At 46.1% G+C, this 15,726-nt stretch overlaps 1 protein-coding gene across 1 annotated transcript in view; it reads right to left on the bottom strand.

Annotated features, from left to right (window-relative positions):
• Positions 1–15,726, bottom strand: part of thsd7ba (thrombospondin, type I, domain containing 7Ba) — a 138,071-nt gene that overhangs the window by 59,967 nt on the left and 62,378 nt on the right. The window contains 2 exon segments of the mRNA XM_077001151.1: positions 1,629–2,226; positions 2,229–2,462. Coding sequence (XP_076857266.1) covers positions 1,629–2,226; positions 2,229–2,462 — 832 coding nt within the window.

The raw sequence follows: 15,726 nt of genomic DNA, 5'->3' as shown, positions 1-15,726 counted from the left end.
AACTACAACTACAACTACTACTGACTACTACTCCACCTACAACTACAACTACTACTGACTACTACTCCACCTACAACTACAACTACAACTGACTACTACTCCACCTACAACTACAACTACAACTGACTACTACTCCACCTACAACTACAACTACAACTACTACTGACTACTACTCCACCTACAACTACAACTACTACTGACTACTACTCCACCTACAACTACAACTACTACTGACTACTACTCCACCTACAACTACAACTACTACTGACTACTACTCCACCTATAACTACAACTACAGCTACTACTGACTACTACTCCACCTATAACTACAACTACAACTACTACTGACTACTACTCCACCTATAACTACAACTACAACTACTACTGACTACTACTCCACCTATAACCTTCATTTGTCCTTACTTAACAACAAATCCACATGGCCAGTAAGAGTGGGAAACAGGTCCATCTATGCACAGCGTGTGTGTACCAGCACTAAAACACGAGACATCACTGTGTGTACCAGCACAAAAACACCAGACATCACTGTGTGTACCAGCACAAAAACACCAGACATCACTGTGAGTACCAGCACAAAAACACGAGACATCACTGTGTGTACCAGCACAAAAACACCAGACATCACAGTGGGTACCAGCACAAAAACACGAGACATCACTGTGGGTACCAGCACAAAAACACGAGACATCACTGTGTGTACCAGCACAAAAACACGAGACATCACTGTGGGTACCAGCACAAAAACATGAGACATCACTATGTGTACCAGTACAAAAACACGAGACATCACTGTGTGTACCAGCACAAAAACATGAGACATCACTATGTGTACCAGCACAAAAACATGAGACATCACTATGTGTACCAGTACAAAAACACGAGACATCACTGTGGGTACCAGCACAAAAACACGAGACATCACTGTGTGTACCAGCACAAAAACACGAGACATGAATCATAAATCCAGATCAGTATAACCAGCATCAAAGCATCTAAACCTGTTATATCATACACACCAGCTCCTGGTTACAGTCAGATGGGTTTCAATTATTATGGCCAATGCTGTAGTAGGTTCTGCAGTCCTTCCTCTCTGTGAATGTGGGGGTAGAAATGTGGCCCAGAGCACTGCCTGTCTGTGTGCACACCCTGCTGCCTGTCTGTGTGCACACCCTGCTGCCTGTCTGTGCGCACACCCTGCTGCCTGTCTGTGCGCACACCCTGCTGCCTGTCTGTGCGCACACCCTGCTGCCTGTCTGTGCGCACACCCTGCTGCCTGTCTGTGCGCACACCCTGCTGCCTGTCTGTGCGCAAACCCTGCTGCCTGTCTGTGTGCACACCCTGCTGCCTGTCTGTGTGCACACCCTGCTGCCTGTCTGTGTGCACACCCTGCTGCCTGTCTGTGTGCACACCCTGCACTGGGCAATGGTGTCAAGAAGGTTAACGCGGGACTGTCCCATTTACTGAGGCATCCTTCACAATACAGCTGAAAACACTGAAGCCATTAGAAGAGAGACAAAATCTCCCCATGATAGTTTCTTCAGCCACCTGAGCACACACCAGCGCTAACAGGACGCGTGCAGGGCGGGACATCTCAGCAGGACACTTACCTCAGCATGGCGTTCTTTCCATCACTGGCCATGCAGCGAACCTGCCGGATCTGGTAGCCGATCTCTACGTCCCACGCCAGGGGATGTGGGTGGTGTAGGTGGTGCTGGTGACGGTGTGGGGTACTCGGTTCATGCCTTTTTACTGTGTTCCTTTTTGTGTCTCCGGTGCCAAAGTCCAACGTGGTCCTGCCGCCCAGCCACTGGTCCTTGGGCTGGGGAAGCCTGCACTCACTCCAGGGCGCCACCTTCAGGCTGTAGCCCTGCTCGCCCTCGCCGGCCGGGCACGGGAGCGGGAGCCTGCACTGCCGCGTCTGGGTGAGGTTGGGGCAGCTGGAGCCTCCGTACATGGGCGTGGCCAGAACGTGGCGCGTGCGGTGCTGGAGCCCGGTCCCGCAGGACCGGCTGCAGACGGACCAGGGCGAGAAGTCGGACACGACGCAGTCCAGGGGGCAGGGAATGAGGCACGCCTGCTCCAGGGCGGGCCGCAGGGAGAAGAACTCGCAGATGCGCTCGGTGACGGCCGTGCCGTTGGCGGCCCGCACGCAGCGAGCCCGGCGGCTCTGCAGGCCGTGCTGGGCGGTCACGCACTCGCTCACCACCGCTGCCTCTCGTCGGCGCCGGGCAGCACGCACGCCCCCCAGTCCGACACCTCCCACTCAAACAGGTCCTGGTGCCACTCGCACACTTTGAAGCAGGGCCTCTGGGTCTCGGGCTTGTCGACGTGTCTGCAGTTGGAGTGGTGAGTGGTCCAGCCCTCCACGTGGACGCACCACAGCGTGCGGCTCTGTAACCCGCCCGACCCACACTCCTCTCCCACACACCTGCCCCACTGACCTGTAAACACATACAAGACAGAAATAATGACTAGATGTTAAAGTTCTCGATTATGAGAACCGAGGAAGGTAGATTTTAAAAGAGAGCTGCTGTAGATTGTGTACAAAGTAGCTGTGTACTTCTGTGATGTATGTCCTGCCATGTAATGCTCATGGGCCCGTCAGGGCCTCAGAACCACAAGCGTGGACGTCTGGAGCAGGCAGAGCAGGTTTAAGGCTCTCGTGTTGTCTGCCATCTCTGTCGCTCTGCATTTGTTCATTAGGGGATCTCCACCCAGATCTCCCATCAAACCGCTTTGTGGCAATTTCTATAGCACTATTCAAATGAAACTGAATTGATCTGATTTTAATGGAGAGAGATGTGGAGAAAGGCACTTCTCCACTGACCTGACCTGGCAAAGCTCTTCTATGTGCAAGAATCTCAGTAACACTCCAGGTGTCTCTTTTTGCGGAGTACGAGATCTTTCAGTACGCTCTGATCTATCTTGGGCTGTTCAGTGGACGTCATGTTGTCATTTATACGTTTTTAAAATAATACCAATTAACCAAGGAAATCTTGTCCTCCGCCTTCACAATGAAGCCATGAAACACGCTGAAACAGCTGATGGAGAACTAACTACTAACTACCACATAAGTCCTATTATGGACTAATGCAGACAACACCAGCCTCCCAGAGCGAATGAAAAGCTCTTGGTGAAAGTTTCAGAATGAAATCATATTTTCCTTTGCCTCGGGGCTCTTCTAATAAGTGTAAGTGACAGGCTATTTACAGCCGTTTGAACTCATCCAGAGGACAAACGTCTTATGGCTGCTGTTCCCCTTCTGTGGTTCCTCTGGAACTCAGCCTGTGCTTCTATAACGCGGCTGACAACATAAGCGATATGGGAAGGTGTGGCTTCATTAGGGAGCCAATAGCGTACAGTACAGAGAGCTGCGCTTCACCCAATAGCAACACTGCAGAGCAACTCCAGAAATCTCCCACCAGCCAAAAGGTTTTTCTAACACTAATGGTCTGTAGAATCTGCCCAAGCACTAACCGATAGTGTAGCTAGTGGGCCAAGCCGTGGTGATTTATGAACAAGTGTGAGCCCAGTGTCGTGTTTCACGCTGAAATCTCACCACACAGACACACAAGATTCACCTTCTACAAGTTTGCTACTTTTTTGACCTAGCAGACCTTTGGTGTCAAAGCAGTGGTGTTTTGGCCTTGGGGCAGATGATGGTGTGTGTGTGTGCGTGCGTGCGTGCGTGCGTGTGTGTGTGTCTGAAAGCATGTCAGTGTATCACAAGAACTAGGTCTGAAATGTCAACTCCAATCCTTAGATGCCATTCCTTCTACTTGAAGGCCCTGCAGCAGAATCTGGAGTGGGATCTTCACCAGAGACGCTCACTCACCTGTGTGTGTGTGTGTGTGTGTGTGTGTGTGTGTGTGTGTGTGTGTGTGTGTGTGTGTGTGTGTGTGTGTGTGTGTGTGTGTGTGTGTGTGTGTGTCTAACTTGCTTGTGGTTGGGTGATTCATGACTGAGCAACTCAACCTTCAGTCATCCAGTGTAACATCACAAAGTCATGCCAATTTATACCAATTAAAGTTATTATTATCACGTAGAATTCTTAATTTCCTTAATTGCAAATTTTGCTTTAATGTAATACCGCATTGACAATGCAGTAATTGAACATGGTCATGCCAATAAAGCTTATTGAATTGAGAGAGAGAGAGAGAGAGAGAGAGAGAGAGAGAGAGCGAGAGAGAAAGAGAAGGTTGCTTTGTCCCAGGGGTTGACTGTGACAGAGTGCTACTGTACCTGTGTTTGACCCTTTTGATATGCTGCATTCAGGTTGCTTCTATGAAGAAATGTCGACCATCACTAACACGGTAATGATCTTTTTGTCAGTGTAGGAAAAAAACCCAAAAAGATCAGATGCAGAAAAGCACAATGTGGGAGACCCCACCAAACGTCAGTGACGTAGCGCTCCACTGAGCTCTGACTCTCTTCAGCAGGTTTGAGATGTGAGCAGAGCAGGTCTCACAGGTTTGCATCTTTTGCAAGCATCAGCACAAAAAGACTATTCTGGATGTGTGCTTTGATCACACACATGCAAATGAGACTTTTAAATCAATTTTCAATTCAATGAGCTTTAATTACATCAATTTAAAAAATGTGTCTTACTAGTTTTGCATTAATATGAGTAGACTGGTAATTTATTTATGATTCTGCAACAACCTACAGTACCTCTAAAGGTTAATTATAGTATGTTGTTTTAAATGCTACTGTCGTTAGGGTCAGAACATGGTTAATTTTGAAGTACATTCTGCTTAATAGTCTTTGTTTAGTTATTCATTTAGCTTTACTTTATGCAATGCTGTTTATACAGTTAAGCTTTCTGAAAACAACCATTTGTGCGGGGACAGGGGTGTCGGGCCATTGTGCTGCGACCACATGTGTTGCTACGAGAACACAGATGGGCAGAACGGTGTGGGTAGATCAAAGCTTAGACAGTAAGAGTTCAAAGAGCTGAGTTTGGAGAATGTGGTATTATGGGGTTCATGATGTTTATGATGTAAAAAAGTAGCAAACTTGTAGAAGGTGAATCTTGTGTGTCTGTGTGGTGAGATTTCAGCATGAAACACGACATTGGGCTCACACTTGTTCATAAATCACCACGGCTTGGCCCACTAGCTACACTATCGGTTAGTGCTTGGGCAGATTCTACAGACCATTAGTGTTAGAAAAACCTTTTGGCCGGTGGGAGATTTCTGGAGTTGCTCTGCAGTGTTGCTATTGGGTGAAGCGCAGCTCTCTGTACTGTACGCTATTGGCTCCCTAATGAAGCCACACCTTCCCATATCGCTTATGTTGTCAGCCGCGTTATAGAAGCACAGGCTGAGTTCCAGAGGAACCACAGAAGGGGACCAGCAGTCATAAGACGTTTGTCCTCTGGATGAGTTCAAACGGCTGTAAATAGCCTGTCACTTACACTTATTAGAAGAGCCCCGAGGCAAAGGAAAATATGATTTCATTCTGAAACTTTCACCAAGAGCTTTTCATTTGCTCTTGGAGACTGGTGTTGTCTGAATTAGTCCATAGGTACAGTACAGTCAATTAATAACAATGATAGCAAATTCTTTTTGGCCCAATCCTTGATCAAATTTCAGGTTGTTTATGTAAGGCAATTTCACCTGTGATCAGGTTATTATAACGGAAGCAGTAGCTGCCATCTAGAGGAAAGACCACTGACCTGAAAACCACTGACTAGAATGCTGGAGTCTGAAGGTCTTTCCATTGTCCCAACAGCAGGTCATTAGGACTAGACTGTGTCCAGGGACACAGTATTTACAGTCTGACCTATCTGCCAATAACAGCATAATAAATCCAATCCCACAATCCCACAGTCACTCATAAGCCTCTTTTCCACTGCAAGGATGAACCGTTCTGAGTATGGTCAGTAAATGACGACGGCTCAGAATGAAACGATACAAACCTCACAGAGCACAAACAGATACAAACCTCACTGAACAGAGAAATACAAACCTCACTGAGCAGAGAGATACGAACCTCACTGAGTATAGAAATATACAAACCAGTCAGCGTGCTTTTCTCAACACAGCTAACCTTGCACAGAGCCACATACCAGTCTTGTGACCTAATGAAGGGGTTTACTGATTAGTTCTCCACAATTACAGGTAAGCCTCTTCTCTGTTCATCAGTGTTCAGCACCTGAATACACCCTGTGCTGTTTGTCACACATATAAAGAAATACTAAATTCAGACCAAACAACTGTCAATCACAAACACTTCAGTGGTTTAGTGACACAGTTATGAAGAGCACCAGCCACCTCAGATACGTCCTGGTTCTGATTTCCACCACCACTTATGGAACAAAAACTTAGGGAATCAACAGCCTCTGTAACTGCTTGGCCCTACAGTGGCAGGGTCCTACAGTCCTATAATCCCACAGTCCTACAGTGGTCTCCAAACACAGTCCATTAATCCCATAGTCCTACACTCCCACAGTCCCACAGTCCTACGGTGCCACAATGGAGTTGTGTTTGCTACACCAGAGCCTCCAGCTGTATTTGGGTTATATTGATCCAGGACACTGAGAGACAGACAGACAGACAGCAGCAGACACACCAACCTGTTCTTCTCCATGACACTGATACACCCCAGACAGTCTGTCTCTGTCTCTATCACACTCTTCTATCCACCTTTATCTCATCATCTTCCTCGTTCCCTCTCCCTCTGTCTGTCTCTGTTTTTATTTATATGAGCTTTTCAGGTACAACAAAATCATACTGTATTAAAGCATTTACAGGTCAACAGAAGTACAGGGTGTGTACACAGTGACAGAGACATAAACACAGATGAAGAACAGAGCAGTGAGCAGCTGCGTGTACAGGACACACCTGCAGAAAGAGAACAGCACTCGTCCTCTGGAACTCAAATGTGTGTAAACAGCATGTCACTTACAGCTATTAGACCAGCCCGGAGACCAAGGGAAATATGACTTCCCTCTGCAGTATTAAAGTGTATGTAATGTACATATACTGTATATATAAACATACATATGATATGGTACACATATACACTGTACTGCACAGAGAAATATGAATCTAATGTAATATGGTACATCACTGATGACTCTTCCCTTCCTCTCTCTCTTTCGCTCTCTCTCTGTCTCTCTCTCCCTCTCCCTCTCTTTCTCTCTCTCTCTCTCTCGCTCTCTTTCTCTCTCTCTCTCTCTCTCTCTCTCAAACTTCCCTCCATTAAGGTACTATATTCAATGCAGTCCAAATATATTGAAGGTACCCAGCAAAATTCAAGACCAACATTTATATGAGTCTATTCATATGAGTCTATAAGTCTATTTATATGAGCCTTTACTAGACTACAACTCTTTTGGACAGGGTCCTCTGTCACCAGTTCTGGACTGACCCGATAAACTTCAGCAGACTAGTTAAAATGAGGTGTGAGTGGAGCAGGTAAAACAGGAAGCAGCGCAGTGTGCAGGGTGGGGTTACTCCACCTGTGCAGGGAGGGGAAGGTGCTGAGAACAAGCCTATGAGACACCACAGCGATCAACACAGACATCGCTCTCTCGATCAGGGTGTCTGCTGAGTAATGGACAAGCCAGAGTGTTTCCTTAAACACAGGCATGATTCCTTTAGCCAAGGTAATGGTTCCTAATGAAGAAGAGAGCGGTCTCGTCCGTTACTGTAGTCATGAGCCAGAGAAACGGCGGCTACGTATATGAACCAGTTGGACTGTGGGGTCCTCATGTCCTCTGAGACAAAGGCGTGTGGAGAATATTTGAGCCGGCTATTGAGTTGAGCGTTTGAGTTGGAAATCTTCACATGTTTGAAAGTCTCTGGCTCAGGAACATATTTGTTCTGTTTTAGCATCCCTTACGAGTTCTCTGAGGGGGGTAACTGATGAGGTGCTCAAATTTCACTTAATACAAAAACTATACCAATTTAATTCTCATCAATATTTCAGTTCTAGTAAGTCTTGTAAATGTACTGTTGTATGGTGCCCGAGTGCTGGTGCATTATTTATAACCTTCACACAAGATTGTGTTAGATTTAAATAATTCTGCATGGCAAGATGATAATTACTGATCTCACATGAAGAATGAACCCATGATGATGGTCTGTTACTCATCCATCTTTCCTTTGTTCTGTATCAGCTAATCTACTCACAGGTGTCTGTCTGTGTCTGTGCGGGTATCGATGAGTGATGTCTAATTGGTAAGTAATTGACTGAGTAGTCAGCTGTGCTGGAAGCTGATCACCCCCCCCCCCCCCCCCCCCCCCCCCCCCCGTGTAAGGTAAATGAAGCGTGACTCCACCAGCCATCTGCAGCCTCAACACTGCCAGCACTCGTCTGCTCAATGGAGCTGGAGAATGTATGTGTAGCTGGAGAATGTGGGTGTAGCTGGAGAGTGTGGGTGTAACTGGAGAACATAAGTGTAGCTGGAGAATGTGGGTGTAGCTGGAGAATGTGGGTGTAGCTGGAGAATCTGGGTGTAGCTGGAGAATGTGGTTGTAGCTGGAGAATGTGGTTGTAGCTGGAGAATGTATGTGTAGCTGGAGAATGTGGTTGTAGCTGGAGAATGTGGGTGTAGCTGGAGAATCTGGGTGTAGCTGGAGAACATAAGTGTAGCTGGAGAATGTGGGTGTAGCTGGAGAATGTAGGTGTAGCTGGAGAACATAAGTGTAGCTGGAGAATGTGGGTGTAGCTGGAGAATCTGGGTGTAGCTGGAGAACATAAGTGTAGCTGGAGAATGTGGGTGTAGCTGGAGAATGTGGGTGTAGCTGGAGAACATAAGTGTAGCTGGAGAATGTGGGTGTAGCTGGAGAATGTGGGTGTAGCTGGAGAATGTAGGTGTAGCTGGAGAATGTGGGTGTAGCTGGAGAATGTGGGTGTAGCTGGAGAGTGTGGGTGTAGCTGGAGAGTGTGGGTGTAGCTGGAGAACATTGCTTATGTCTTTCTCTTTTGCATCTAGTCATCAGCATGCCCAGGAGCAGGTGAGACAGCTGGGCTCAGAGCACACACAGAGTTTACTGACATCTGAAAGTCAGTCATTTCTGGCTTGAGTGACAGCCGGTGTGTCGTCACGGCAGCCATGTCGGGATGGCTGTGATTTTTCAAAGTGTGATGTCATCTCATTACAGACATCACAATACTACACTCATCCCCAACCCAACACTCACCCATTACAACACCCACACAGTACAACACTCACCCACTAACCCAACACCCACACAGTACAACACTCACCCACTAACCCAACACTCACCCATTACAACACCCACACAGTACAACACTCACCCACTAACCCAACACCCACACAGTACAACACTCACCCACTAAAATATGTGGTCATGACTAGGAAATTGCTTCTTTAAGAAGTACATCTACAGATTGACTACAGATTGATTGATTTGCGTTTAAAGTTCCTTTATACTGAAACAACACATTTTGAGCAACATGTAAGGGTTTCACACAAGCTACGACTGGATCGTGTGTTCGGTAGACAAAGGTCAGAAGGTCAGCTGCAGGACTCTATCAATGTGTGACCAGCTGAGCTGCTCTGGCTGAGCTGCTGTACAACTTCATCTAAACGCCGTGGAGGTCCCTGTTCTCCCACGAGTTCCACATCCATGTCACAATTCTGCTGAAACTTCATTACAACTGTAGAACTCAAAGTGGATTGTTTGCTTATTAATCGTAGGGTAACTACCACAAATTAATGTTAAACTCCTAAACAAGTTTAATTAGTAAACATGAATCTCAGACTTATCCTGTGCAGTCCCGGGTGCTCCAAATAAGGGAACAAGTTTAAATGAATTCTACCCCTATGTCCTTTGGGTCCCGACACTAATCTCAGCTTATTAAGGTATGCATTTCATTTAACATGTATCAGCCTACAGCACAAACCACTGAGAATGAATCAGCAATCATGCAAAACACATTCAGAGGCATTATTTCAGAGTGACTGAGAGAGAGAGAGAGAGAGAGAGAGGGAGGGACCAGCTGGTGATGCTGACAGACTCAGTCAAGCTCAAACACCTCTCTAGGTGTAATTGCATGTCTTGCGTGGTGTAAAAGACTCTTGACATGCGAATGCAGGGAGGAGAGGTCTAATTGGACACTGCTGGTGTATTCTTATAGGTTGTGGGTAACACTCACAGGCCTCTCACTTCTGACGGACAGCAGCTACAATGTGGAGGACATGCTACTGACCAAGAACCAAACGAATGCAGAAGAATGAAAAACAAGACACAAAATAACCCATGTAGCCTACACATCTCACCTGCTGAATGAAACATTGACGAAACATTAACAAATGTTGTTAATGAATCTGGAGGTTGGATTTGGTCTGTGTTCCTCATTCACTATGTTTGTAATCCTATACACAGCAGGTTTAAACCTAATTATAGTAACAAAAACATCTTTAACATTAGCAGGCTGTTTACATATAGCAGAATGTACCTACAGCTAGCAAAAGTGCAGCTAGTCTCAGGAAGTATACAGCAAAGTATATAACACCAGGAAGTGTTTCCTTGAGCAATTCTGTGTTTGAGAAGGTGCATGAGAACTCCTCTTGCACAGGATGTGATAGAATAATTACTGAGTTGTTTTACCACTCATCCTATTAATGCTGCACTCTTTACTGATGTGAAAGCATGCAGTGAGTGAAAATGACCAATATGGTGGATTCAAATGGAACCAAGATCACAGAGCAACACAGATAATCACCTTCATCTGCCTTCCATGCAGAACTAATACCACGAAACAGGGCTTTAGTTATAGAAACAGAGTCTTCAGCACATGAGGCGTAGACTGAGAACCCTGGTCAGCCCTCCAACCTCAGCTCTGTTTTACAAAGTGGACTTTAAGTGTTGGATAGCAGAAGTGAACTATAACAACAGTTCCAAAGCTCAGGGCATTTGTGGTGAGTCCTAACTTTGTTCCAGCATCAACACGAGTGTTATGTGACTACATCTTGCAGATGGAGGCCCCAGGACAGGTCTACCCACACATTATACCTGCAGGATGGGGCCAGGGCCAGGGCCTCAGGTTAAGCACAGCAGATAAACACCGAGAGTAACCTGCCAATATGTGCTCCTGCCACAGCAAAGGATGTGATAATCAACTCTGCTGTGTGTGCTCTGAGGCCAAGCAGAAATGACACTGGCATGTACTGTTATCTCCAGAGCTATTAGAGAGAGAGAGAGAGAGAGAGAGAGAGAGAGAGAGAGAGAGAGAGAGAGAGAGAGAGGAGAAAGACAAGAGAAGAGTAGATAAAGGAAAAGAGAATAATTCTGATGAGTCTGGTCAAAAAAACTAAAAGCGAAGAGAGGGAGAAAAGAGGAGAGAGAGGGAGAAAGAGGAGAGAGAGAGAGAAAGAAGAGAGGGAGAAAAGAGAAGAGAGAGGGAAAAAGAGAAGAAAGAGAGAAGAGAGGGAGAAAAGATTAAGAACACTTATATTCATTGCTACTCTTCTGTGGGTGACTTATTGGATGAGTGGAAGCTGACCGGAGCAGCTCAGAGTTCCCACATGTCAGATAGGAGACACGCTTCATCGGCAGGAAGATATGGAGCAGTGCTATTAAAGGCCTGGCAGGAGACACACTGCACACACACACACACACACACACACACACACACACACACACACACACACACACACACACACACACACACACACTGTGTGACAAGCAACAGATGCTCTGTCCTCTGTCTCTTAGGTATAACCAATGAGAAAGAGAGAGAGAGAGAATAAAAGACAAAAGCAAGTGAGTTTAAAGTACACACAAACTGAGCAACTGAATTTTAAAATCCCCTAAAATACACCATAGGATCATTTATTGATTCCCAAGTGCCAAAGTTAAAATAATGGAAGGACGCTGGATAGAAGATGGATTTCATTTCATTTGTCATTTCAGATGGTGAAATGTTAATTTTCTATTGCAGTTTAAGTGTGCACAGCACAATTGCCATGACAAACCTGGAGAACGAAGGAGTCAGCATGTCAGGCGGCTGGACACAGGACAGTTTGTCTGTGTGTGTGTGTGTGTGTGTGTGTGTGTGTGTGTGTGTGTGTGTGTGTGTGTGTGTGTGTGTGTGTGTGTGTGTGTGTGTGTGTGTGTGTGTGTGTGTGTGTGTGTGTGTGTGTGTGATGGACAAGGACACACAGACAGAGCAAGAGAAAGAGACAGACGTGAGGTTTTCTTTAGCCATCCTCTGAGGCGTTAGAGGTCCGTGAGATGGAGAGTGTGTGTCCAGGTATTTAGGACACACACTGCCATGTGTCACAGTTAGCTCCACCTCTCCTGTCATTCTTGCTTTGTGTTTCCATGTGTTCATGTTTTGGTTTTCTCATGTGTTTCCCTGTCACTCTCCTGTCATTTGTTATTCCGCCCCCTCGTCATTGTTTTCAGGTGTGTTTGGTTCTTGGTTTAGTCTGTGTGGGTTTGTCCTGTGTTTGGTCATTGCTTGATTGGTCATTGTGGTTGTAAGTGCTGTGTCTGAAGTAAATCTTGTGTAGTTAGCTTGTTCGTGTCTTTGTTAGGTTCCCCCCTCTGTTGTAACATGTGGTGGCAGGTTCCCCCCCATTGTAACGTGTGGTGGTAGGTTCCCCCTGTTGTAATATATGGTGGCAGGTCCCCCCCCCCCCCCCCCGTTGTAACGTGTGGTGGTAAGCTCCTCTGCCTGTAGTAATTCATTCTTTATTAGTGATGATTCATGCAGCAGAATTTGCTGTACTCACTTGGTTAAATGTATATTCAATTTAATTCAGTTCAGTTGGTTTTAATTAAACAGGGGGAATATGAGTAGGATAAGGGAGATAATATGTCCTACTTCTGTGAATGAGGGAGGTTTGTCATTTAAAAACATTTGGTCTCCACGGGAATACAAAAATAACATTCAAAAGGCCTAATGGATCTCCGCCTCCTCCCCACCATCCACACGCTTCTAATGACACTGGAGAGCTGTGGTGAGGTCGCCTTGGCGACAGGCACTGGGAGATCACTGGAGAGCTGTGGTGAGGTCGCCTTGGTGACAGGCACTGGGAGATCACTGGAGAGCTGTGGTGAGGTCGCCTTGGTGACGGGCACTGGGAGCTCATTGGAGAGCTGTGATGAGGTCGCCTTGGCGATGGGCACTGGGAGATCACTGGAGAGCTATGGTGAGGTCGCCTTGGCGACGGGCACTGGGAGATCACTGGAGAGCTGTGGTGAGGTCGCCTTGGCGACGGGCACTGGGAGATCACTGCCCAGATCACAGCTGAGCTCCAGCCAGGGCCAGAGTGGCAGGGTAATTTGTGCTTGTCGGCGGTAATGGAGCCAATTATGATGACGCTTTAGGGTCATGGGGGTGATTAAGAGGAAAAGCTCTTCTCCTCCTCTCTTCCTCTCCTCCTCCAGAGGGAGGCGCGGTGTGTCCCATGAGCCACCATCCCAGCTTCTTTCTCATTCAGTCTGCGACAATTAATTCAGTTTGAGGAATGAGAGCTTAACAAGAATCAAAAAACAGTTTTGGGAGAATCACGCTGCCTTAACGATTACATCTGGCAAGGGCGAACAGCAAAATGAACTGTGAGCATTGAAACACACCCTTAAATAGTTTACGTACTTCAACATGCTTCGATTCCTCTGCATGAGTCTAATCAGTAATGTTATTTCAGGAAATCAACCACCTATTTCATTTAGCTAGCGCTCGTATGAGCTTCCAGCAGCCAGTTCAGACTGACGTGGGACTCATCTGCAGTCTGGGGACACTGAGGATGTTCAAGGACTTCATGTCTCTGTGGATGTCTGAGACCTCCACAGATATAGACAGATAATCCCATCCCACTTCACACACCATACAGTGAATATGCTTCTGAGACGTTTAGAGTCCCACATTATCTAAGTGCCCAATTATTACATCACAGATCACTAAATCTCAGGCTGCCTGGAGATGATTTTGTATGTTGTATCTAAAATGTGCTCCACTGCTCAACACACAAGTATACTAGCAAACACAAAGACTTAAACAGTTGCGAAGGGGAGGGGCAATGAGCGGCAGGTGAACCGCATCACACAGCGATCATGTGCTGTTCCTGACATCAGTAAACATCAGTACATATGAACACTAGCACATGTAAACACCAACACAGATTAACACTAGCACAGATGAAAACTACCACAGGTAAACACCAGTACATACGAACACTAGCACAGGTAAACAACATCATAGATGAACACTAGCACAGGTAAACACCAGTACAGATGAACACAAGCACAGGTAAACACCAACAAAGATGAACACTAGCACAGGTAAACACTAGCACAGATGAACACTAGCACAGGTAAACACTAGCACAGATGAACACTACCACAGGTAAACACCAGTACATATGAACACTAGCACAGGTAAACAACATCACAGATGAACACTAGCACAGGTAAACACAAGTGCAAATGAACACTAGCATAATTCCAGTACATACGAACACTAGCACAGGTAAACACCAGTGCAGATGAACATTAGCACAGGTAAACAGTGGCAGACAGGGTAAAGAGGAACTTTCTTTCAAAGGTCATACATTTATTGTACTTGAAATCAAAACCAGAACTCTCTTTGCTCTATTTCCTTCTCCCATCCCAGACAGACATGTATTGGATTAGATCATCACTTTACAACAATTGTTATTGGCATTTCAAGCATGTTGTGTAAATGACCTCTGAATGCAAAACACTAAATCAATCCCCTTTGATGAAGGAAAAGCCCTGAAACAGCCTCAGAGCAAAACCGCCCAGTAGCGTGAGTAACGTCCTCTGGGTGTTTGCCTGTTTAGCATTACACCAGTGATCTCAACCCCTTTCTCACTCTTTGTTCATCTTACTCTCTCTCTCTCACTCTTCCACTCACTCCCTCACTCTCTCCTTTTCAGCTCTTTGAGATGTCTTGAATGTCACTCATTTAGCCTTTCTGGTTCTTTCCGTAGGGAACATGCATTCTCACCAGAGCCTTCAAACAAGCAGCGTAATAAAGCCGCCTGCTTGTAAAACAAAATATGGTTCCCTCACTGTCTGCTGCTAATGCCAGTGGAATATTTAATCTAGAGTTATTTTTCCTGGATCTAGTTTTCTGCTTTGAGCTGAGAAGCTCTTATTGTGAAATGGTTCGGAGATCTGTGATAAAGATGTAAGGAAGAAGGGTCAGGTCGTTAACGTCTCCTGCTCTCTCTCTCTCTCTCTCTTTCTCTCTCTCTCTCTCTCTCTCTCTCTCTCTCTCTCTCCAGTCCCTTATAAAATCCAAAGGTATTTTGTTTTTAACTCCTTGCATCCGAGACTGTGGATTCGACTCTCCAGCTGATAAATAACTTACCACATGGTGGCGTGTTCTAACTCACAGTTATTCTCACCATGTTTAATATGTTGGGACTGCGCCCTGTGAATCAGACAGATTAACTTGCCGTGTCTCTCACCCTCAGTGGGTTCCTCATCCTCCCCAGTTCTCACTCACTCACCGCACCACCAAAAGACGATTTCAAAATCAATACTGTGTCAACCACCATGAGCTCGCCGTCATCAGGGTGTATTAACAGCACCAAACCCCAGATCAAGCCCAGTCTACCAGCCCAGAACAGATGGATAACTGCTGTGTGTTTAGGAAGTAGGAGCTGATACACACAGCAGGGTCACATTTACAGCCTCCTGACATGTACCACTCACCCACATTCACGAACCAGGTCATTAGATGAACCCCAAT

Source organism: Brachyhypopomus gauderio, chromosome 4 (assembly GCF_052324685.1).
Source record: "Brachyhypopomus gauderio isolate BG-103 chromosome 4, BGAUD_0.2, whole genome shotgun sequence".
NCBI lineage: Eukaryota > Metazoa > Chordata > Actinopteri > Gymnotiformes > Hypopomidae > Brachyhypopomus > Brachyhypopomus gauderio.
This window is presented reverse-complemented; position numbering and strand designations above follow the sequence as displayed.